The following is a 26833-nucleotide window of genomic DNA, read 5'->3' on the forward strand; positions in this document are numbered from 1 at the left end:
GTCGAGAGTTCATTTCAGTGTTGTCGGTGTCTTTGTCGCTTATCTGTTACTATTATTGTTTTGTATCAAGGACTGAGCAGGTTATAAATTTAAAATTAACATGATTTAATTTTTAATTTTACTCAATCACACAATTTTTATTTGGATTCACAGACTTTGCATCAAATTCATCTGGCCTAAGTACCATTTATGGTAGGGCATAGGTAACCTAAACAGTTGTCAATCTCGCAAGTTTAGAAATAGGCCGCCAATGTTTTGTTAGCCTGACTTATAAAGCTACATCTATCTACACAATTATTATTACATTTTGTTATGAAATAAAGCAAAATAATTTCGATAAAAGACTAAAATACCAGTTAGTTTGATTTAGGTACACTTTGTATCTGTTGTCAAAAACAACCAAATGAAAAATTATTCGATATATTGATTATTTCATCCTAACTAACCAAACGATGGGTACAGTTTCTTAACTGGGCTACGTTAATATCGATTGAAACTATCGATTCGATTAGTAAACCTTCATGCGATTTTTTCACCATCAGCAAGTTTGGTTGGTTAGGTTAGGTTAGTTTTATTTTATGACAGATATATTTAAAAATATCGATTATTAATCAATATTTTCAACTTGATAGTTTCAATCAATATTAGCGTAGCCCAGTTAAGAAACTGTACCCCGATATATCAAATGAAATAATCGATATATGTCGATTGATATTTTCATTCGGTCGTTTTTGACAACAGATAGGGAAGTCTACCCTTTGATTTTTATAATAGATTTTCTAATACTTACTATAGTTAGTTAATTATTCAATTGGGTTGTACTGAGCTGGGTTTGGTTATATCGTTTACTTTTTTCACAGGTACCGGTACTTACAGTAATAATTATTCACTTACATGTTCATACAACAGAGTTGTGTCATTAGGCCTTACTTAAAATAAGTGAACTCTCCCTCAACATAGATTTTTTGACATTCTGATAAATTTAGTGGTTGTTTTTAGCTACCCTGCTACTTTATTTAAACCAAGAAGAATATACATTCAACTAAGTGTTCACAGTAAACTCTTATTTCTAAAATTAAAGAAATGTCTGTAACTATGTTACTATGTTTCTTAAATCAATGGTGAGTGAGTAAACAAAGGAATGAACTATGGAAATGGTAAAGAACGGGTTCACATATGTTATTCGTTAATAGTCTTCTCTAATTCACAGGGAGATATCTGTAATCGGCAGACTACGATCTTTCTGCCAATGCCTGTCTCTCGATGCTTACTGCATGTTCTATGTAATGTAAACAACGAAAGATGTGTCTGCTTCTGCTAGTGAGTCACCGCGTTCACTTAGTTGTGTATTAGCGTTTGCGTAGTGTAATATTGTAAAATGAATTGCAGTGACATTAGACGTTATCTTGATGATGATGTTAGTGATGAATCTGAAGTGGTAGAAGATGCTGATGATCCCGTAAGTGACTTTGAATTTGACATTCCACCGTATGAATCTGACTCTAAAAGCTCGGCAACAGGCTTCTCAAGTGGTAGTGATAACGGTTACAGTCCAACCAAATTCTAGTGAATTAAAACATCTGAGAGGAAAGAATTAAACAGAAATATACAATTAGATGTAGCAGGTAATTCTACACTAACTCCTATTGTTCTTGCTCCTACAGTAGAACCGAGGGTTAAGGTTTATCCCCCAGAGGAACCGACGGACATAAGCCCTGAGTTTAGGGCTAGACAAATTCAACCTGTAAAGACATTTCACCAAGAAATAGTGCCTCTCTAGCCTATTTGCTATTGTTTCTAACTACCTATAATTTTGGCAGCTTATTACTAGACAAAAACAAATGCATATGTTGACAGTTTTTTCCAAAAAAATCGTGACACCTTGAGCCCAAACTCGAGATTTAGAAAATGGACAAATGTAACGGTCAAAGAAATGAAAACATTTATAAATGTAAAAAGGAATATAAGACATTATTGTGACTCTAGATAGTCGCAGCTGAATCCTTTCTATGGAAAACACCCGACTTTAAACCGATTCCATTTGATTAGTAGTGATCATTTGGCTTTAAATAAATTACCCTGGCTGATAAAACAGCTGATCTTGGTCAGTAATAAAGCTACACAGATCAATTCACACCATTTACACAGATTATCTCACAACATTCTGTATACATAGAAATCCGGGAATTATGCTTGAGTTTTTTTTAACCGGCAATTATGCGTGAATTTTGTATATCCACCTAGCGATCGCAATGACAACAGTGACGTTTCCGTGACCCCGGTAGACGACAATATGTCTACACACGGGTGCGAGGGATGATCCGAATATTGCCGCGATCACGTAAGACGATGATAATGTCCACACGAACAACAAAAACTGAAACAGCAAGAATTTTGCCGCGATTCCGGAAGACGATGATGATCGCCACACAACTGCGGAATGTAATTAATATTTTGCCGCAATAATTTGATATAATTTTGAAACAATAATTACGATGTCTTCGCAACCGTTAGAGAGGATTACGATATCTACAGGACCGCGGGAGATACAGTAATAATTTCTACACGTCCGTGAGGGATGATCAGAATTATGCCGCGATCGCGCAAGACGATGATAATGTCCACATGACCGTGGAAAAAGATCCAAATTTTGTCTCATTTGCGGAAGACGATGATCTATACAATACATGGCTGAGGGAGTGGGAGATGATTACCATTTTGCCGCAATAGCGGGAGGCAATGACTATGTACAAGTGACCTCAGGGTACGATATAATTATGTCTTCAAGGTCACTAGGGGTGATCAGTATTTTATCTCGATAGCGCAAGACGATCATAATGTCCATGCGACCGCAGGAAAAGATCTGAATTTTGTCTCATTTGCGGAACACGATGATGATCTCCACAAGATGGCAGGAAATGATTATTATTTTGCCGCAATCGCGGGAGGCGATTACTATGTACAAACGACCACGGGGGACGATTAATGATGTCTTCATGGCCGCGAGGGGTGATCATAATTTTGCCTCATTTGTGGTAGACGATGATAATCTCCTCACAACCGCGGGATATGTTCATATATTGCTGCGATTATGGAAGGTAATAGTTATGTCTACACAACCGTGGAAAATAGTCAGAATTTTGCCTCAAACGCGGGAGACAGTTACGATGTCTACACGGCCGGTAGGAATTATCAGAAGTTAATCGCGATCATGCAAATACAACCATCAATTTTTTTTATTTTCCAATTTTTTGGCGCCCCCCAAAAAAGCCAATTATTGCCTAGGCAAGTGCCTACCATGCCTATTCGGTAAATCGGCCCTGACTTCCAGTTGCCTGTAGGACATAAGTAGGGAAGCAATCAAGATTCTTGACATTCATCTCTCAGGTCTAGTGATGATTGGAGTGTCCAATCAAATTCGATCATCACTTACCACCGTCTTTTTTTTGCTTATTTACTATTATACCCGGAATGAACATATGTTTAAGGTAAAACTCTGCTTATGGCAAATGCACAAATATCCTACTAATATTATAAATGAGAAAGTTTGGATGTATGGATGTATGTTTGTCCTACTAATATTATAAATGAGAAAGTTTGGATGTATGGATGTATGTTTGTGACAAGTGAACGCGAAAAATACTTGTCGGATTGGGCTGAAATTTGGCATGATGATAGCTCACATTCCCGATTAACATATAGGCGTATTCTTATTTCAAAAATCCTTTCGGGCTCCGCCCCAGTGGCTCTGGAGTTTCCCATGTTAACCTTATGAGAAATGGAATTATTGAATCTTAACAGCTTTTTCAATTAAACGAGTTGGTTCTGTTCTATGATGTTGAATAGCATTAAAGTTACAAGGATTACCAACAGGGTGGAGCACTATTATTTCTTTTACATTTATGACAACAGCTAATTTGCAACCAAAAGGTGAGTGAGCGTAGCGAACGAACTTCAACCTGGAGGCGAGTTAGCGTAGCGAACGAGCTAACCTGAAGGCAAGTGAGCGCAGCGAACGAGCTCCAACCTAAAGGTGAGTGAGCTTAGCGAACGAGCTCCAACCTAAAGGTGAGTGAGCGTAGCGAACAAACTTCAACCAGGACGTGATTGAGCCATGCGAACGAGATAATCTTGAAAATTAAGAAGTTAAACGGGGCAAAGCCCGCGGGTTACAGCTAGTTAAATATACTGAGAACATTAGCATAGGTCTTCACGTACCTGGATCATGACTGAGACTGCCTCTTATCGCTTGGCTTCATCCTCTGATGGGTTATAGGGCGGACAGGTACAAAGTTCATTTTAGTCCCTATAGCCCATTATGCTATTGTTCTTAGAATGTCTGTTTCCTGATAATCGTAGGAAACTAAACTAAGGCTCTTCTACCTTTTCCATAATATTACTATTGTTCCTCTGTTGTGGTGATTGTCTTGGACTAACAAGTCTCTGTGATGAAATTGGTCTTGAAATGGTAGGAGAACTATCATGGTCAGAGGTTTTCTCAGGTGTCGTTTGAGGTGTTACGACCTTTTGAGCTTTTTCATATAATTCCCTGGGAAATTGGATCACAATGTCGTCATCGTCATCTTGGCCTGATGGGTTACTCCTCAAGTGGTCTGCATGAACAAACCGAATGCGGCCCTCTACTTTAACTAAGTAGGTTACCGGACTTATAACCTTAGTAATGATACCTGGCTGCCAATTTACTTTCTCGTTACGTACAGTACAAACATACACTGCTGCTCCTACTTCAAAGGAATGAGCTTGGCCTCTGTACTTGTTGGCCTCTTTTACTAGGATTTCTTGTTCATCTTGCATTCGTTGAGGCAATGAGTGTGGCTTCAAGAGGCTAAGATGAGTCCTAGGCTTGAATTTGTATATTGCTTCAGATGGTGATATGCCTGTGGTAGAGTGAGGGGTGTTCCGGTACGGTAAGTAAACAAAAATTAATCAATTCGGTGTTGTAGAGAGCGGGTCGTGTTATGCTTGGTATCATGGAGCATTTGTTTGAGGAAGGCTTCCTTGACAGTTTGCACTGCTCGTTCGGCTAAGCCGTTTGATGCAGGGTGATAGGCCGGTGATAAAATGTGGTGAATACCATTTGATTCAACAAATTCTCGGAATTCAAGCGAAGTAAATTGAGGTCCTCCATCCGTAACCATGGTAGAAGGCAAGCCAAAGGCTGCAAAGCAATGACGTATTTTCTCAATAGTTTGTTTTGAGGTAGTGGTCATCATATAGAATATTTCGATCCATTTCGAATGTCCATCAACTAGGATTAAAAAGTCTTTCCCTTCGTATAAAGCAAAGTCCAAGTGGACTCGTTGCTATGTGAATTTAGGCCATGACCATGTCTGTAGCGGTGCGAGTGGAGCAGATTTCCGAGTTTTCTGGCAGATTGAACAATCTTTGATGGTATCTTGAATTTCAGAATCCATTCCTGGCCACCACACAAAGCTTCAGGCTAGAGTCTTCATTCGGGACTCCCCCGGATGTTCGTTATGTAGCAAAAGCAATATTTCTTTGCGATGTGTCGGAGGGACAACCACTCTACTCCCCCATAAAATGCAGCCTCGTTCCACCATAGACTAAGCAACACAAGTAGACTCCTCATCCCATTGTAAATTTTGAAGCTTTTTTTTTGCTTCTAGTTCATGTACGTCCACACTGATCGCTAGTGTAGACAACATTTTGTTTCTATTATTTTAGGGTTATTTTCATGAGTTGTGCTTTACTTTTTGGTTATATAACTAGGAGACCAGTTATTGTTTATGATTATATCGTTTTATTAGGTTAAACGAGGTTTTAAATGACTGCAATAACAAGAAACAAATTGTAAACAAAACATAACCTCTATAGTTGGACGTACAGAACTAACAATAAAATTGGCTTCAGCTGTTCCATTAGGATGACTAATTTACTAAGGGAGTATGTTTTATCTATGGTTCCACCGACAATTGGGAGCTTTTGTTGAGGTAAGGGGAAAGATCTTTATCTTCAACGAAGTTAGGCCATCCGTTTGTTCTATATTCTAACACTCTTGATAGGGTAGGGTCAAACTTTGAAGCGGTTGCAATTTCCTTAGATGTTATTGGAAGCTCATAAGTTGAAGAGAAGAACGCAATTGATCCTTCATCATCAGTCGCCTTGCTCGGTAAATGGGACAATGTGTTAGCATTTTGAATTTCTGAACCTTTACGATACCTTATTTCATATTGGTAAGCAGTTAATGTCAATGCCCATCTCTGGATCCGAGCAGCAGCAAGAGTGGGGATTCCCTTAGTTTGGCCAGAAGGAAGATCAAGGGTCGATGGTCGGTCACCAATGTGAATTTTCTAGCGAGTTTCTAGAAAGTTGTGGAACTTTTTTACTGCGAGGGCTTCCTTTTCTATCTGGCTATATTTTTCCTCGCATTTAGTGAGGGTCCGTGAAGCAAATGCAATCGGACGCTCTGAGCCGTTAGGTAAGGCATGTGATATGGCACAGCCTACACCGTAGTGAGAACTATCGCACGTGACCACTATGTCCTGACTGGGGTCAAAGGCATCAGCACATTATCCCTTAACAACAGGCGCTTACTCTCTTCAAACGCCTTGTCACATTGATTACACCAAAACCATTTGACATCTTGGTTAAGTAGCCTATACAAAGGGTGAAGTAGGGTAGATAGGTTAGGCAAAAATTTTCCATAAAAATTGATTAGTCGTAGATATGACCTCAATTGAGTTAGATTTTGGGGCCTAGGTGCAGTTGCAATAGCTTCAATGAGTTGCTCGCTCTGGTGGATTCTGTTCTCATCCAGGCGAAAACCTAAAAATGTGATACTCTTTTTGAACAGTTCACTCTTAGAATTGTTAACTTTGACTCCGTACTCCAACAGTCTCTTCAACACTGCTTCAACTTTTGTCTTCATTGCTGGGGTTCTCAGAAATGCTCAGAATGCCGATCGTCCACGACCATCTGAAGGTGGAGAACACTCGCTTCACCTGGGAGGAGAATAAATTGATGGCTGGGAGAGAAGACGGAGGGCAGAAGCTACTACACATCCTCGGCAAGGACTTCACGGATTTTCTTAAGAATCTCGCTGAGAAGGGCCCTGGGAAGAGGACAGACCGCAACCCAGGTGTGAGAACAACGTACGCGGAGGCGACGAAAGTGGCGAGGGAGCAGCAGCACGTGTCGACGGCGGCGGGTACGACCAAACCGACACCGACAGTATCGCCGGTGGAGTCCATGGCTTCATCTCCAGGTGCCAAGGTCTAGGGAGTGGACGCCGATCCTGTAAGTGTCACTACTTTCAGAGCGAACAAGGAACTTAGTATATTAGCATACAATGTTTGTGGACTTAAAAATAAGCTAGAGGATAATTTATTTATAGATTTTGTCAATGAGTATGATTTAATTTTTTTACAAGAAACATTTATTAATCACGAGCAACATGATTTAGTTTTAAAAAGACTAGTTAACTTTAAGATAGATCTTAAATTTGCAGTAAGAAATGCAACACTAGGTAGACAGTCAGGTGGTATAGTTTTAGGAATAAATAAACAGTCAAAATTCTTCAATAATATTAAGTTTGAATATTTTAGAAATATAACTGCTTTTAAGTTACTGGAAGAAAACTATAATAGAGAATTTATTATTTTGCCAATTTATTTGAATTATAGCACTTGGGAAAATGATTTTGAAAATTTGTATGAAATAATCCATGGTAACAATGGTAAAAATTTAATCGTAATTGGAGATCTAAACAGTCAAATTTCTAGTGAGCAAAACATTACTGAAGATACTAATATACTGACCAATGCATGCCTAAATTATGATCGAAAGTCAAAAGATACAGTTTTAAATGTAAATGGGAAAAAATTTTTAGAAATGTGTGATGATTTTGGATTACTTGTATTGAATGGGAGAACAAAGTGTGATTCTAAGGGCGAATTTACTTTTGTAAATAAATTGGGAGCGTCAGTGATAGACTTAGCACTTGTTTCAATTCATTGTTTACAAATAGTTAGTGATTTTAAGATAATAGAGTACATTGGGTCAGATCACTTGCCAATACAATTAACTCTTAAGATAAGGAAAGAATTAGATTCCAGAGTCGAGGGACAAGTTTTATCTTTACTTCCAAGATTAAAGTGGACCAATTTTGATGATTTTAATTTTAAGGAAAGAATACACACTGCTGCTTTAAATTTACAATTGGACATAGACGAGGAAAGAAGTGTTAAGAGTCTCATTCAATGCATTACAGAGTCAGCTCATGTTAAACAAGTAAAGTCAAATACAAATAACTCTTTCAAGTTTGCAAGGAAACAGCCATGGTTTGACTTACAGTGCGCTAAAGCTAGGCACAATGTGTTTAAACTATTGAGAAAGTACAGAAAAAGCGATGAAATTGAGATAAAAAATGAGTATATTGAGGCCAACAGATCATTAAAAAATTTACTTAAAGCAAAAAAAACTGCTTACTTTGACAATATGTATTTATCTTTGACTCAGGCTAAAGACAGTAAATGTTTATGGAAACTTATAAATAGTTTTAAGATTCAAAGTCCTAATACAGGTGGTCAAGTCAGCCCAAACGAATGGTTAGAACACTTTAAGAGTCTCTTGAACCCGCCCCTGCTGTCAGCCAATGTCTGTTATGCGCTTCCTCTTATTCAAGACGACTTTCTAGATAAAGAATTTAATTTGAACGAATTAAAAACAGTTTTATTGAAAGTAAAGAATGGTAAGGCACCAGGAGCTGACGGAATACCCTACGAGTTCTTTAAAAATGGTTCAGAGTCATTTTTAGTTAAGTTGCTGAATTTTTATAACAATATTTTCAAAACTAATAAAGTACCGAAAAGTTTTAAACAATCAATTATCTATCCTCTGTTTAAGAAAGGTGATAAAAACATTGCTCAAAATTATAGGGGTTTATCATTTATAGATTGCGTAGCTAAGTTATACACAAGTTTACTGCACAACAGATTAAATCTTTGGATAACAGATCATGATAAGCTGTGTGAATATCAAGCTGGTTTCAGGAGTGGCTATTCGACAATTGATAATGTTTTTATTCTTTCAAATGCTGCAAAATTGTGTCTCAGTAAAAAAAAGGGTAAATTATATACTTTTTTTGTAGATTTTACTGCAGCTTTCGATACAATAGATAGAAATGCTTTGTTTTATAAGTTATCATGTCTTGGTATTTCTACGCATATGTTACGCGTTTTAATGGATTTATATAATGGTACTTCGTCAGCTGTCTGGTGTAAAGATGGAATAACAGACTACTTTGAAACAGGCCTCGGTCTAAAACAAGGAGATGTTTTGAGTCCTTTATGTTTTAACTTATTTGTAAATGACATTATAGATTCATTAAGTGGAGGCTGCATTTTTGGAGATGTTCAAATTAAGGCTTTGTTATATGCTGACGACATTGTGTTGATGGCTCCGACGGGAACCAGTCTGCAGTTAATGATAAATGACCTTGAGAGATATTGTCAACAATGGAACTTGACTGTGAATTTAAGTAAGTCAAAGATTATGGTTTTTAGGAAAGGAGGGAAACTGAGGAAAAATGACAAATGGTATTTTCGAGGTGAACGAATCGATGTGGTTAATGATTATAAATATTTGGGAATAAACTTAAATTCTAAACTATCCTGGGGTTTGCATTTAAAACACAAGTGCAGCTCTTCAAAATTAGCAATTAACAGTATTTGGAATACATTTCTAAATAACAAAAATGTACCTTTAAGTAAAAAATTCACTATTTATTTTTCAATTGTCAGATCAACTCTTTGTTATGGGTGTCAAATATGGGAAGTGATTATGTAGATGGGACTCTTTGTTATTTTGTAAAGAAAATTTTAGGATTGGCAAAAAATACTCCCAACTATGCATTGTATCTCGAAACTGGACTAGAAAAAGAGTACATTTATACACTCAGCATGCATGCTCGTTACATCATACATGCTCTGTCACTGCCGCCGAACCGTCTACCAAATAAATTAGCAAAGAAAATAATCAGCGAAAATATTTATTGGAGCAGAGATTGGAAGGGTCTTGGAAGTAAACATGGAATTGAATTATCCTTTGATGTGAATTCCATTGAGGATACCCAGCGACACCTGTTATCAGTAGTAGAGGCAGGGCCGCCCCAAGGGTAATAGACGCCCGGGGCGAGATTTAAATTTTCGCCCCTCCCCAAAAAAGGTATTTGGGGGGTTTGCGTCAACTGTCATTAGACCCAACATCCGATATATCGATATCTAACGTTTTGCATAGTATTCTTTATAAATGTAACAACTAAACTGAACTAAATTACTAAAAACATTGAATCTACGACCATAGATAAAACATATACAATGTTTTGTTTTATCTATGCTACGACTGACAACGGACAGCACAAAACTACTATGAGTTGACGTGAGTTTGTTGAGCTTTCAGGTTAGAAACAAGCAAGTGTATGTGGGGCGTCGCGAATACGCATTGAGTGTCTTGGACTCGCAGTATTGCCAATTTTTAAGTCACATGCCAGACGTAAAAGTAGTAATAGTACGAGTTGTATATTAAATAACGGTATTTATTTTATGAATAAAAAGAAAGCTATATATTGCCTTTTTTTTTAATAGTCATTGTCATTGATTACATGTTTGCGAGTTTCCGGTAAAATATTTGTATGCAGTTTGCCGATAACGTTGTTAATTTTTTTACCTTCCAAAGCCGCGGCGCCCCCCTAGCTGCGGCGCCCAGGGCGGTCGCCCCGCTCGCCCTGCCCTCGGGGCGGCCCTGAGTAGAGGCAGTAAGGGGGGAGAGCAGGCGGGGGTTAGTCCAGGCGGCATTGGCCTCACGATACCACACAACTTATGCTTCACTGAATCTTGACCTTGGAGATAATGGATATCTATCAGATAACGTTCCTGATATTGTTAGACGATGGGTATTCAAAGTAAGGACAGAGACTATTTCCTTAAATTTTAAACCTTGGATGACAGACGCTAATTTTATATGTTCTTTGTGTAATCTAAATGAGAATGAGGACACTTATCATTTTGTTGCTCGTTGTCCAATTTTAACACAAATTAGAAATAAATGGCTATTGAAACCTGTTTTAACTCGCTCAGAGTTTATAAATTTTCTTAAAGGTAAGGATTGGCGTTCGCTGGCAAATTTTCTTAAAGAGGCTTGGAAGTATAGGTGGGATTTGGTTTTAGAATTCAATGTCTAGCAGCAAAACAATATACATATTACAGCTTATTAGAAATATTTCACATTTTTTGTTGTATAAAATAAAATGTTGTCAACCCGGCAGACGGTCTTATGACCATTGCTGTAATGTGCTGTTTTTAGTAATTTTGTTGTTGTTATGCAGAAGATTATGTTTAGTTATAAGTTCATATGTATTTATGCAGTTTATTTTTTTGTTAATAAAGCACTTTTTCATTTCATTTTTTTCATTTCATAATGTCAATGCCCATCTCTGGATCCGAGCAGCAGCAAGAGTGGGGATTCCCTTAGTTTGGCCAGAAGGAAGATCAAGGGTCGATGGTCGGTCACCAATGTGAATTTTCTAGCGTAAAGAAAGTTGTGGAACTTTTTTACTGCGAGGGCTTCCTTTTCTATCTGGCTATATTTTTCCTCGCATTTAGTGAGGGTCCGTGAAGCAAACGCAATCGGACGCTCTGAGCCGTTAGGTAAGGCATGTGATATGGCACAGCCTACACCGTAGTGAGAACTATCGCACGTGACCACTATGTCCTGACTGGGGTCAAAGGCATCAGCACATTATCCCTTAACAACAGGCGCTTACTCTCTTCAAACGCCTTGTCACATTGATTACACCAAAACCATTTGACATCTTGGTTAAGTAGCCTATACAAAGGGTGAAGTAGGGTAGATAGGTTAGGCAAAAATTTTCCATAAAAATTGATTAGTCCTAGATATGACCTCAATTGAGTTAGATTTTGGGGCCTAGGTGCAGTTGCAATAGCTTCAATGAGTTGCTCGCTCTGGTGGATTCTGTTCTCATCCAGGCGAAAACCTAAAAATGTGATACTCTTTTTGAACAGTTCACTCTTAGAATTGTTAACTTTGACTCCGTACTCCAACAGTCTCTTCAACACTGCTTCAACTTTTGTCTTCATTTCTTTAATCGTTTTACTAAAAATCAGAATGTCATCCAAATAGCAGTAAGTGTCATCCGGACCAAACAGAATTTTGTCCATGGTGGCTTGAAACAAGGCACCGGCACTGGTAATACCATATGGCAAAAAGGCGTACCTAAAAAGACCTTTGTGAGTGTTGATAGTTAATAACTCTTGAGATTGTTTATTAACTCTAAGCTGGCTGTAGGCAGAGCGTAAATCGAGTTTAGAGAAAAATTTCGCTCTGGAAATTTTACTTAAAATATCCTCAGGATTTGGCAGAGGATAATAGTCAGTTCGCAAGTTAGGGTTCAACGTTACCTTGAAGTCGCCACAAATGCGAACACCATTGTTAGGCTTAGGAACAACTACAATTGGGGTGCTCCATTCCGCAGTACTATCCTGATAATTAGACAAATTCGTATATACCAAGGAAAAATGTGGTTCGGATTCCACTATAAACTGTAGGTCCCTTAGTTGCCATTAGCTGTATTGGCTATTAATTAACAGCTGTGTCTAAGGAATGTCGGCCTTAGTCACTAACAAGACTACAAGATCGCGCCACTCATCCTACACACATCTCCATTCATACTTGGCTTAAAATACCTACTATGTATGGTCGCCATTTCATAAAACAGTAAACAGTATGTTTTAGTGACCGGGTAAATGACACCCGATTTTTGCAAATCTTCGAGTTCTTGTTCTACAGCCCCACGAAGAGCATAAGGCACGTTCCTAGCCTTACAGAAAACTGGAGTTGTCTGATCCTTTAAAATTAAATCAAGTGACATGTTCTTAATTTCTCCGTGATCATCATCGAAAACTGTTGCATAATTCTCCATTAAACTTGTAACTAAGTCTACAGAAAGGAACATCCTTACCGTTTATCAGGTGAACTTCCATGTCCTTATACCAACCGTCTTGCATCATATTATGTCACATCATATTATGTGTTGTCTTGTATTATTTTACCGTCTTGTAACTTAACAGTATAAGTGTAAATATATGTATCAAGTGTTATTAGACTATTTTTATTTACTTTCCATACAGTTTGAATAGTTTATAAAACACGTGTGTAAAGCATTAAATGAGTTTGGGTAAACAAGAGTCCAATGTATTGTTTACAGCTGGGCGGAGGTGTCAATGGCCTGATTACAGCAAGGTTATCAGCTGGTCTCTGTGGAAGTAGGTCATCCATCAACCAGTACAACTCCTGGCCCAGAGTTTACCTCCAGTCACACTGCACCGCGGGCTGACAACAACTAACTGTGAGTGTTAGGCCTAGATCTTTAATAAAAATGTTATCATTTTCCCAACAGTGCAACAATATTTATTATTTTTAAGTTTTTTACAATTTTTACCTGCATTAATCTAGAAATCAACTCTGGGGTGATTTTCCTACAAAAATTAATTTGAGTTTATATAATTTTCAATAAAAAAACATTGTATTAGTATTTCCTCTTTATTAATTAGGCCCCTACCTGTACTTTTTAATACCTTTTCAATGAAATAATACCTGTATGGAATGCTAACGTGTTGAGTGTAAGAACTTGCAATGTGGCCCTAACTTTGCCAATTAAATTTTGTTAGATTCTTTTTCTTTTTAATTTGATTTAACTTATTTAAATATTTACTCATGTTGTTGATGGTACAATAGGCCTATATAAATTGAATAAATATTTGAAATGTTGTACTATATTATATTTACAATATTACTATAATATTATCCTTGCCTTGGATATTATTTTGACCTATTTTCAATAAGAATATTTTTATACATTTTACAATTAATAATCGCAGTTGTTGTTATTAGATCATATACATTTCAGGAATAGTATATTCCTACTATCTACCTTCATGATAATAATAAATAACTAGGCTAGTCAGTGAAAGATCATCTAACTCTATTCTTCACTATTTATATTCAGCCGGAAAATGTGTTATGATTATAATAAAGTAAATCACTATTATCAATAACCAAACTTTGAAAAATTAACAAATAAAATCTTCCTGTCCACTTTTTATTACAGATGTATGAGTTTAGTGTACTTATAACAATTATTTTTGTAAAAGAAACAAATATTAGACTATTAGATTGGCCATTTTTTGCATCAAGTTTGTAAATTATGTTGACAGATCAAGTATGAGGTTGGTGATTCTAGACAATACAGCTCAAGTAGCAGAGTGGTCAGCCAAGTATGTACTCAAGAAGATCAAGGACTTCAAGCCCGGGCCTGACAAGTATTTTGTCCTTGGCTTGCCTACAGGTGAGGCATATAAAATAATACTGGGCTGCTGTAATAGCACTATGGATTTACATCAATTTAGAATAGCAGGGTAGCTGGATTGGTTTTAGTAACCACATAGTAATCAGACGGATGCCAGTTAAATCCTGAAAAGATACAAAAGTTTTAACAGTTTAAAACTGGACCAACATGTTCTTGATCATTGTGCTTTTAATAACTGACCCTAGCTGAAGAACCAGCAGATCTTAGTCAGTGACAAAGATGTCATCTTATTCAACACTCATCATTCACTCATCCTCCCCTAAAATACAAATATTGCATGCTTTCAAATATGACGGTGGCACCGTAAATTCCAATCTTATCCAATTTATTTGTCAGTGGCCAAAATAATATCACAACACCCTGATACTATTTTTGTTTTTAGCAAATTTCCCATATGGGGAATAAACTATTACCGTAGGTCATGGTAAGACCTAGACCTGGGACCGATTTACTTTACAACTCAGTTGTAAAAATACTTAACTAACATACTCTCTTACCGCAACTTAAAAAATGATTTTTTTATGAGGTGTTCCTTAAGGTCGAGCTCGAAGTTAACTTATATAACTTAATATTGACGGTTTCACTTCTTGCTTTGTTACAACTTAACTCTAATCTACTAATGACGACTAACAGCTAGCTGGATTAGCTGTATACTAATGACGACTAACAGCTAGCTGGATTAGCTGTATACTAATGACTACTAACAGCTATGGGGCCTGGGGCGAGTCTATATACCTATATAAAATCCAATGTATGTATGTTTGTTTGTTTGTCCTTTATGGACTCCGAAACCGCTTTGACAGATTGTAATGAAACTTTCAGGCATTGTTAAACATTATTCAAGGATGGTTTGTGTGAAGTTTGGTGCAGATCCGTCAAAAGGGAGTTTCCCGTGTTAACCTTATGAGTATTCATATTTAAATGGAATTAAAGAATCTTAACAGCTGGTTCAATTTTATTCTGTAATGTTCAATAGCATTAAAAAGTTAATAGGTTTACCAACAGGGTACAACACTATTATTTTTAAAACGTTTTTATTAGCTCGCTTTCTTGTCCGGTACAAATTTTGAAATCAATTTTATACTAACTTCCCGACGAGCTAGAGACTTGAAACTTGAAACATAGCTCACAAATGGAAGACAATGCAATATTATCATTTAATTTTCATATTTCCCTTGGACTACGCCCCATGGGCTTGTTTTTATTAGCTCGCTTTCCTACAAATTTTGTTATCAATTTTAAACGAAGTTCCCGATGAGCTAGAGACTTGAAACTTGAAACATAGCTCACAAATGGATGACAATGCAATATTATATAATTTAATTTTAATATTTCCCTTGGGCTACGCCCCTTTAGCTTCCAAATTTTCCATTTTTACATTTTAAAAGAATGTAAACATATAAATTTGTTGATTCCACTAATTTTACTAATAAAATTTCACATTTTGTATAAGAAAATAGAAGGTAAGTTTTTATTAAATCACAATCTGTAAGTAAACATAAACAATTCAACAAGTAAACAAAATAATAGTTTGAACACATGTTAGAAATAAAATGTAAATAAAACATATGTTAACACCTCCTCCTCTATTTACTGTGCTGCGGCACTTTACGAAGAATCAGCTGGTCAACATGTCTTCTTATTATTCGTCCATCTTCCAGCTGAACTACGTACATTACATGTCCTTGCTTTTGAGTTATATACCCCGAATACCACTTGGACGAACCATTTACATATTCCCGCGCTTGCACTTTATCTCCAACTTTGAAATTCCTTTTTATACCGACTTGGACTCCCTTCTTCTGATATTTGTTCGGTTCTAATGTTGGAACAATTATTGCGAGGTTTGTTCGTACACTCCTTCCAAACATGAGGTGATATGCTGATGTACCAGTTGAATTCGGGGATTGCCTGAGTTGCATTAGAAGTCTTTGGATTTTATTTTGCAGTGTACCCTTTTCTCCCTCCATGGATTTTAACGCCTTCTTGACAGTCTGCACGTACCTTTCAGCCTGGCCGTTTGAGTTTGGATGGTATGGTGCCGTTGTTCTGTGAATAATCCCACATTCATTCATGAAGTTTTTGAACTCTTGAGATACAAACTGTCTTCCATTATCTGAAACTAAGATGTGAAGAAACCCAAAAGTTGAGAAGATTTTCCGTAATTCTTGGACAGTCCATGTACTTGTAGTTGTTTTTGTCTGTATCACATCCACCCACTTACTAAAGACATCCACTAATATCAGGTATTGTTGGCCATCTGTTGGTCCTAAGAAATCAATGTGCACCCTCTCCCATGGATTAGAAGGTTGTTCCCATGGATGGATAGTTTTTCTCGGGTTGTTGCATTTTTCAATGCATTGTCGACATTCAGCTACCATCTGTTCAATATCCTTGTCTATACTTTTCCACCAGCAAAAACTGCGAGCTAAAGCCTTCATTTTTATTTCTCCTAAATGAGCTACGTGTAGTTCTTGAAGCACATGAGGTCTGAGAGATTGAGGTATCATGACTCTCCAGCCCTTCAGTACACAATCATCTTGAATGGACAGCTCGTTATCGTGAAATCCGTATTGTTCAACAGATTGTCCTGATTTCAAGGCCTGTAGGACTGGACCCAAAACAGCATCGTTGAGAGTTTCCTTAGCCACCACAGTACTGTTGATATTGAGTGTTTCCAGTTGATTTATGTGGTACTTCGAGAGGTCATCTACAGAATGATCTTGTACAACTTCGATAGGGAATCGAGAGAGATAATCTGCATTGCAATGATGAGCGGTTTGCCTGTACTCTATATCATAGTCGAACCCGGAGAGAAAGTGAGCATAGTTGAATATCCGTGTTGCCGAGATTGTTGGTAAGGTCTTTGATGGATTAAAAATTGACACTAGAGGTTTGTGATCTGTGATCAAAGTAAATTTGCGGCCATAACAAAACGGGAAAAACTTTTTCAGGCCCCAATATATTCCCAAGGCTTCCTTATCGATTTGAGAGTATTTTTGTTCTGATTTTGATAAAGATCGAGAGGCGAAGGCAATTGGCCTGTCTGTTCCATCCCTATAGCGGTGCGAAAGAACGGCTCCTACACCTACAGGCGAAGCATCAGTAGCTAAGACCAGTGGCAAGCTAGGATCAAAGTGTACCAACACGTCATCACTTGTAATAATTTCCTTAATCTTCAGAAAACTCTGTTCACAAGCAGAGCTCCATGTAAAAGTGTTTCCTTTTCGTAGCAGCCAATTCAAAGGATGTAGCAGTGTAGCCAAATTCTTTATGAATTTGTTGTAATAATTCGCAAGGCCTAGGAAAGTTCGGAGTTCAGTTACGTTTTCTGGTCTTTTACATTTTAAAATGCTCTGTATTTTAGCATCTGACTTGTGTAGTCCTTTGCTATCGATCACATGACCTAAGTACTCAATTTTGTTCTGGAAAAACTTACACTTTTCTCTATTTAACCTCAAATCATTTAACTTCAGTCGTTCAAACACCTGTTCCAGTCGGCGAAGAAGCTGTGTCCTGTTAGATCCTTGGACAATTACGTCGTCAAAGAAACATTGTACGCCTTCTATGTTATGTAGTGTTTTGTCCATGAATCTTTGCCATAACAAGGGTGCCACTTTTACATTAGTCTGTTCACTTTAAACAGCCCTTTATGAGTACTGATCGTTTGCATGATGGCACTGTCTTCGTCCATCTCCATGTGCAAGTATGCGTTACTGATATCAAGAGTACAAAATATCTTTCCACAATGCGTCTTTGACATGATATCATCGATCCGAGGTATAGGGTAATGTTCGTCTTTAATAACTTTGTTCAAAGTCACCTTGTAGTCAGCACATATTCTGACTGAACCATTGGGTATGACAACCGGCACAATGGGTGTCCCCCAATCGGATGATTCGACACGTGTGATTATACCCAAAGTCTCCAGTCTTTCAAGTTCCTTCTCTACTTTTTCTTGTAATGCATATGGCATGTGTCTAGGTTTGATGTAAATTGGCTGGGTTTCGTCTTTGACATTAAAATGACCCTTTTCGTTTGGTATTTTCCCAATGCCTTCTTTGAAAATGTCTTCGTATCGAATCATCAAATCATCTAGTTCTTGAATGTTTTCGTTTTCACTTGAATTTAATGAATGTATGTCAGCTGCATCAAGTTGAATCTCTCTTATCCATTCTCTTCCGAATATAGAGTCTACACACTTGTTAACAATGTACAGTTTTCCAACAAAACCTTGATCTTTATACTGAACATTTACAAAAACAACTCCTCTAGGATTGATTATTTCCCCAGTGTATGTTTTGAGTTGAACATTTGTCTTGAAAATCCTTTTTGAAGAGTTTAAGAGCCTAAATGTATCATATGATACGATGCTAAGAGCCGCTCCTGTATCTAATTCCATTGTCATGAGTCGTCCTTCCACTTTTACCTCGAGCATAAACTTGTCATTTGATTTTGAATGAAGTTGGTAAATTTCATGAGTGTCATCATCGCTTGTATTTTCTGCGGTTTCATCTGATTGTTTTACTTCTTTGTTTGGTTTTCTTAGACATACTCTTGCTAATTGACCAAAACGTTTACAAGAGTTGCATTCTGCATTTTTGAACTTGCATTGATGTGCTCTATGTGAATCATCACCACATCTATAGCATTTGTTCCTCAGTTTCTCCAATCGAGTTTGATACTTAGAGAGTTGTATATTGTTAGATTTACATAGTTTCCTATCTGGTTGTTTGTTCTTGCTTTTTACTTGGTGTACTTCCTCTTGATTCTCATTTGTTTTTACTATTCTGCTCTCACTTTTTGCTAGTTCCAATGTAGCAGCCTTTTCGACTACTTCTTTAAAAGGTTGCAATAGTTTATCTTGAAGAAGTTGAAGACGTATTTCAGAGTCTTTTAGTCCCCTGACAAACTGCATTCGAAGTAGAATTTCAGATACAGATTCATTACAACTTGTACAAGTAAACTGACATTCTACACTGAGCTTTCTAAGAGCATTAGCGTATGCTTGTACAGATACGTTACATAATTGGGTACGTGTCGTAAATTTGTGCTGACGAGCCCAAATACTGGGTTTTGGTTCTAGTTGAGCCATTAACATTTGAATCAATTCCTCATATTGCTTGTTATGTGGGTCATCTGGTATGCAAAGATCGTATAGCTGTTCATGTATTTGTGGGGTGATTGCCTGTAAAAATAAATCCACTTTGACTTTTGGACTTAAGTTTCCCCGTAATTTTGCGTAGTTTTCAAAGCGTCGAGTGAAGTTTTGAAAACTTTCCTCTGGTGTATACGGCTGGAAAGGAATATTAGATACATTTTGACATGTTGCAGAAGCAGAAATTGCTGTATGTGTATCGTACTTTTTCTTTTCTGCTTCAAGGAATGTCCGTATCTCTTTATATATTTCTTCTAACTGCCATCGAATTTCTAATTCACTTTCTACTGAATTTGTGTGAAGTTCAATATTTGACTGTGTAACTTCAATTTCAGCCCATATTGCTAAAAGTTTATCTGTGTAGTAAGTGCATGTATCTTGAGAATGTTCACATGCTGGTAAATCCTCCTTGAGTTTGTTCAAGCGTAGTTCTATTTCCTATTCTTTAGACATAAGTCAAATTCTTTTCTACTTACCATTTTACTCGTCGCCATTGTTGATTCCACTAATTTTACTAATAAAAGTTCACATTTTGTATAAGAAAATAGAAAGTAAGTTTTTATTAAATCACAATCTGTAAGTAAACATAAACAATTCAACAAGTAAACAAAATAATAGTTTGAACACATGTTAGAAATAAAATGTAAATAAAACATATGTTAACAAAATTAATTTAAGTCAGCTGTAAATACTTAAATTTGACAGTTAGAAGAGCAGAGGTTAAGAGGTACAGGTTCTACTCCCGAGATATTCTAAAAATATAAAACAATCATTTCAAAGTAAAGATAAAACATGTGATTACAGATAAAAAGGTTTTGGGTTTTGGTTATGTATTAAGAGGCTATATAAAATAGATTTAACATATTTACACATTAAAGACTAAAAACTAGTTAATAATTTATAAATAAAAATACTTTTAAAAAATGCCACGTTTTTAAACACACTAAATAGTATAAAATAATTTATAAAATGTTGAGAGAATAAATACTTGTAAGATTTAAAACGAAAAACGTGGGGGGCATGCAATAGATCATAATAGTTCAATAAGTGAAGTTAATTGTAAATCAGCATGCGCCCCACGTTTTTCGTTTTAAATCTTACAAGTATTTATTCTCTCAACATTTTATAAATTATTTTATACTTTTTAGTGCGTTTAAAAACGTGGCATTTTTAAAAAGTATTTTTATTTATAAATTTTTTAATTTATGACACAGCTAATTTGCAACTAAAAGGTGAGTAAGCTTAGCGAACGAAATTCAACCTGTAGGCGAGTTAGCGTAGCGAACAAGCTAACCTGATGCAAGTGAGCGCAGCGAACGACAAACAACAACTATAACAAATTTATAACAAATTTTTACAAATTATAACAAATTTTTATAATAGTTTAATTAATGTAAAGGTGAGTGAACATGGTGAACGAACTTCAACCAGGACGTAATTGAGCCATGCGAACGAGCTCATCTTGAAAATGAACGAGCATTAACATAAAACCACATTAGGACAGGACGACGTCTGTCGGGCCAGCTAGTAGGAAATAAATCAGACAATTTTAAGGGAATATCTTAGTAGAAATCCAGCCAGGAAAATGTAAATTTGCTTAGTCTGCAGGTTTGCTGCGGCGGGTTTTTTTTCTAGTGATAATAATTGCATGAAACTTTATTTGTTTCAGGAGGAACTCCACTTGGAATGTATAAGAAGCTCATAGAGTTCTACAAAAATGGCAAAATATCCTTCAAATATGTTAAAACCTTCAACATGGATGAGTATGTTGGTATGTTTTACTTGTACCTATTTGCTAGAGTCGGAGTTGGTTATAGATATGGACTTCTGTCCTGGAGCCAGGGCCATATTTCTGAATAGGCGGACTAGGCGCGTGTCTAGGGCGACAGATTTTAGGGAGCGGCAAAATTTTGGAGGATAAATAATTAGAAAGGAGGGTTTAATATAAAAAAAATATATTGTAGCAATTAATTTTGAGAACAAAAAAAATGCTATTTTAAATACTTAGAGTATAAAATTATTTTAGAACATATTAAAGTCAAAGTTGATCATTTATTGTGTTTTCCGTGCTGCCCTGTTGGTCTGGCAAACACGTTGCGGCTCCCCATGCTTTCAATCGTTACTACGCAGCGGCATGTATGGCATCTGTAATATGGACATACTGATGTAAGATAAGAATACTGATGTGAGCTGGTGATCGATCTCATCACTTATCAGATGTTGAAGATAGCTTCTTTTATGAGGTTGTACACTTTAAATCCTATATTGAAAGTGTCAAGGCAAGACTTAAAAAATAATGAAAACACCAGCTAATATGAAAAACAAAACTGATATTAAACTCGAACTTGAAGCCAAATGTCCAAGAAAAATCCTAACAAAATCACTCCGCTGAGGCTTTTGAAGGAAATCAGAGAAGAAGATCTTCAATCAAATTTTCCAAATGTAGATATAGTCATAGCGTTAAGGATATTTGCAAACACTTTTAGTCAGATCTACTTACTTTTTTCCATTTCAATTCATAAAATAAAACAGTTTTGCAAATAAACGTCTTTGTGATTGCATATCTGACTAAAATTGTTTAACGAAAAACGTTATAAGAAAAATTCTATGCAGACTTGTTTTTTAGCCGCAAAACGCGTTTATATGACTCTTTTGATTGGACACAACAACATTGTATTCCTTGTATCCAAAACAGGATCGCATTTTGCATGAAAAAACGTCTGTAAAAAGGTCTCAAAATGTTATTAGATTTGTTGATGCAGCATGCAATTGCCGATTAATTTCTTACAAAATCAGCTGACAGGGAGTGTATTGCGGTAATCTTTAATGATGTCGGAGAGAGCGCTGACGAGTGGTGGGGGGAGGGGGCGGCAAACTTCGCTGCCTAGAGGCGGCAGATAGTTCAATATGTCCCTGCCTGGAGCTTGGGTTATTAAAATCCCCCAAACTTGACCTTTAGCTATTGTATCTTTTAGATATTTAGTATAGTAACTCCATCTTGACTTTTGTTATAAATCTTAAATCTTCTTTTGTTTATTTGGTAAAAAACCGGTTCAGCCGACCTGGAAACCGAAAACTGGTAATTGTACATCAATTTTGATAAGTGGGAAAAAAATTTGAATTGTATGTGAATTTTGTAAAGAACTGGGAAATTTAAATGTTTGAATAGTAACTGATAAATCTGCCCGAAATCACAGATTTATCTTGTCTTGCTTGATCTATCTTGTTGGAAAATCGCGATCGCGGCAGAAACTATTACGAATAAGGGACTTTGCTGAGATTGCAAGAAATGATCATTGCTGATTCCGCGATCGCAGGAAATCATCACGTGTGTTGCAAGAAACTTTTACAGATTTAGCCGCAATCGTGTTTACAACGTTACTGTATCTGACGTTAAAGAGATGGCAAGTAGTAATCAGGTTTCGTTTAGTTTTTGTTTCGTTTCTTTTGGTTTAGTTTTGTTTTGTGTTGAAAGAGCCAAAGCCCCCCGGCTGCAACCCGGTACCTATAATTAAACATACCCGGGCCCCATGGTGTAGGCCGGAGCATACGCACCAACCTTAGACACACCATGGGTGGATGACTTAAGGTCATCAGGCCCACCGGCTGCCGGAGCAACCCTTCGGAAAGAGGGTTGCCCCTCAATCCTAACTAGGGATACCGGTTACTTGGTCTTACGTCCCTCCAACTGGGTTCCCCCAGGGCCGAGACCCCGACAAACCATGATGGAGTACATGGACGCAACATAGTGCAAGCGACACTCGGGACCTATCTAATCCCTGACAGGCCATAACCCGCCATCAAAGCCAGGAGGAAGGGGACCGTCCCAACCTCCTATTTACACCACTATCCGATCGAGGCCATCCCATTCGCTGGGAAACCAGGGATAACTAGGGCGATAGATCCCCAGATACCCCCAGCGGGCTTGATCCCAGCACCCGATCTATTTATCTACTATTTATCTATTTATCTACCGATCTACTTCATTTGCCCATCTAACCCAATATCATTGCCGGGCCATCAGGGTTTCCCAAAAGGAGGCAGGTATAGAAGTGGAACCCACCCAGATGAACCTATCCACCAAAGGTGGCGACACCCTTAACTCAATTGAGGTTCCATGGAGAACCCCCCACACTCTAGATAACCATACCTTCCGGGCTCAGAGACAGGGATTGGCTGATGGAGTGCGCACTGCCGTTGCCCTCACACTGCGGAAAGTTCCGTTCCCCTAGAGTGTCCCCGTGAGCTTACGGTACTTGCCCGATTTCACCTCCAGGAAAGGCTACTTCCAAAGTCGAGGATTTGCCACACAAAATGTTGGTCGCACAAAGCAAGCAGGCCGAAACCCATAGGACCATAGTCACAGGTAGTTGGGAGAATTGATGGCGCACTTCCACCTCTCCGAGAGCTAAACACCCCACCAACCTGGATGGAGGAATGTCACTGGGGGCTCCCCCTAAGGGGCTGGCGTTTCCCAGACGTACATGACTATGGCCTACTTGAAATGCCGATTCCAACACCGTACAGTTACCTCCCCTTTGGGGGCTTAGCAATTGCCCGTCTTTCACCTCCCAGGAAGAGGCTACTTCCAGAGCCAAAGATATGCCTCACAAAATGTCAGTCGTACACAACAGGCAGGGCAGGCCCATAGAACCACAGCCACAGGTAGGTGAGAGAATTACACTCTGAGAGCTAAACACCCACCATCCTGGATGGAGGAATGTCACTGAGGGCTCCCCTAAGGGCTGGCGATCCCAGTCGTCCATAGCTGTGGCCTTACCTGAAGTGCTGGTTCCAACACCGAACAGTTACCTCCCCTCTGGGGCAGTAGTAATCACGACTGTAAGTAGTGATCACGACTGCTGTCACGATCACGGGGAATCTTCACGAATTTCGCCACGATTATAAGATGATTTGAGATATGGCCGCAAACAAAAAAAAATAGTTGCAGGAGTTGAAATAAACCCTGGAGATGATTGTGGATGTTGCCCTGATATAGTAAATCATCACAGCTGTTATCACGATCGTTGTATATTATAATTTGTGTTGTGTGTTATTTCTATAAGGTATATTATAATAAAAGATGGGCCGATACCAAAAATCGTCGATACCAATACCGATACCACCAAAGTACTCTCGATACCTATCGATACCGATACTTCCGATACCTATCAAAATATTAGCTGGAATCAAATAAAACATTAATTTTAATATGAACACATTTATTGTCAACGCTAAATAAGCAGAATATCTTTGTTTATACATACACATTTTTGTACCTGTATTAGTGTGTTATGTATGATTTAAACAAACCCTATTTGAAACACAAGAAAAAGCACAACAAATTGTAATTTGTTGGGATCATCTACACTTTCATCTTGGCCTAGGCCTATATTTTCTTCCCCAACTGTTGGTTTGTTCAATTTCCTCTAGAAAAATTAACGTTGATGGTGAAGTTTCAGATGTTTAATGTGGTTAGAAGTCGCACAAGACTTACCCCCACAAGAAATATCTTTTTTGAACAGTTTACATTTTGTCACATCACTACTTTCACTAATAAAATTAAAAAGGCCCACACATTACTTTTATGCTTACTCATATTAAATAAAAAAAAACTATATCATTCATTAACTAAAATCAAAAGAAATTCAATTAGAACCAATGTGAAAAAACAATAACATAACCTCAACAGTCAACATACGTATGGATCATACAACATACACTGTAACTGCAACACCCCGATCGTGCATATAACAGGGCTACTGCATCTCTAAAACGCTAACGGTGATTGGTTTATTGTCGTCCTCCGATTCAAAACCAGCCAATGAGAAAGGTTCTAATAAGTTAGTAAAGACACTAGCACTCGGTGCGGCGTTCAACAACAATCCAAGTTTCAATGTCGCTAAAATATAGTACGTGATTGGTTGATCGTCGTCGCAGGGCAGTAGGTGAGTCAATGAGATCGTGTCTATTAAAATGCCAAGGACACTAGCGCTCGCAGTGGTGATCAACCAAACCAAGTATCATCCCTAGAGTTGAAAACTAGCCAATAAGGTTGTCTCTACTACTAAGTAGGCAAACAGCTAGGATTCGTAACGGCAATTTACCCCCTCTGAACTAACTTAATCCGCACCGATTCATACAGTTCAGTGTCAGTAATCAGTATCGGTATCGAACCCAAAACAGGCAAGTATTGAGTGAGAGTATTTTGGTATCGAGTATCGGTATCGGCCCACCTCTAAATAATTATTATTACTGCGATCATGAGAAATAATCGATGGTGTTGACATGATCACCGGGAAGATAAAAAGATATTGCCGCGATCGAAAGGCATTATCACATGTGTTCCCGTGATCGCGAGAAATTAACATGGATTTTGTCAAGATCGGAAGTAATGGCCCACCTCTAAATAATTATTATTACTGCGATCGTGGGAAATAATCCAAAGGTTTTTTTGGGATTTTAAGATAAGTTTACGGATGTCCGACATCGCAAGAAATCATCACGAGTGTTACAGCGATTGTGGCAAAGTAACCCAGTTATTTCCACGATTGTAGGAAATAACCAGAAGTGTTGACATGATGATCACAGAAGTATTGTTTTTTTCAGCGGCAAATTTTGTCTTGGAAATTTAAAATTTGAACCTGGAACTGGAATAGTCCTTGCTAGCTGGAAAGCTAGACACACTGGAAACTGAATTGACTTAAAAAAAAAAATTGATCACACCATGGGCGCTGAGAGAAAATTGTTTGGGGGTTTTGTTATTATTAATAATAACTTAAAAATATATTTTGTTACTTTTATTTCTTTTGTGATTTCAATCGTAATTATTTTTCTATCAATCCCATCTTGTAACAAAACTTCAATCTATATACATTTAATATAATTTATGATAGGAAAGAATTTGAATTGACTTCCAGAACAATTTTTCTAGATTTCTTAGTTTATTCATTTTAACACATAGACAACAGTAAAACACACATGATGATTCATTGTTTGGCAGGGTTGCCAAGGGACCACCCTGAAAGTTACCATTTCTACATGTTTAACAACTTCTTCAAGCACATTGACATAGAGCCGAGCAACGTGCACATCTTGGACGGCAATGCAACAGATCTGGCGGCCGAGTGTGCCAGCTTCGAGGCCAAGATAACTGAGGCCGGCGGAGTGCATTTGTTCATTGGGGGTAAGTAGGCCACCTCAAAATATATTTATAAGTTGAAAACATATCCTCTAAATTTACATGAATG

The 26833-nt window shown here is 37.5% G+C and overlaps 1 protein-coding gene across 1 annotated transcript; it reads left to right on the top strand.

The window, feature by feature from the left end:
* On the top strand, window positions 1-26769 carry LOC128982034 (glucosamine-6-phosphate isomerase-like; the record flags this gene model as incomplete). The annotated part of the gene is made up of 5 exons (XM_054401073.1): window positions 1-80; window positions 13265-13405; window positions 14274-14404; window positions 21253-21354; window positions 26587-26769. Coding segments are annotated over exons 3-5 (409 nt in total), but the record flags the coding sequence as incomplete, so codon positions are not given.
* Between the last annotated feature and the right edge of the window lie 64 nt (window positions 26770-26833).

The sequence above is a fragment of the Macrosteles quadrilineatus genome, unplaced genomic scaffold (assembly GCF_028750875.1).
Source record: "Macrosteles quadrilineatus isolate MER2022 unplaced genomic scaffold, UCM_ALF_1.0 Scaffold_83__1_contigs__length_474695, whole genome shotgun sequence".
Taxonomy (NCBI): domain Eukaryota; kingdom Metazoa; phylum Arthropoda; class Insecta; order Hemiptera; family Cicadellidae; genus Macrosteles; species Macrosteles quadrilineatus.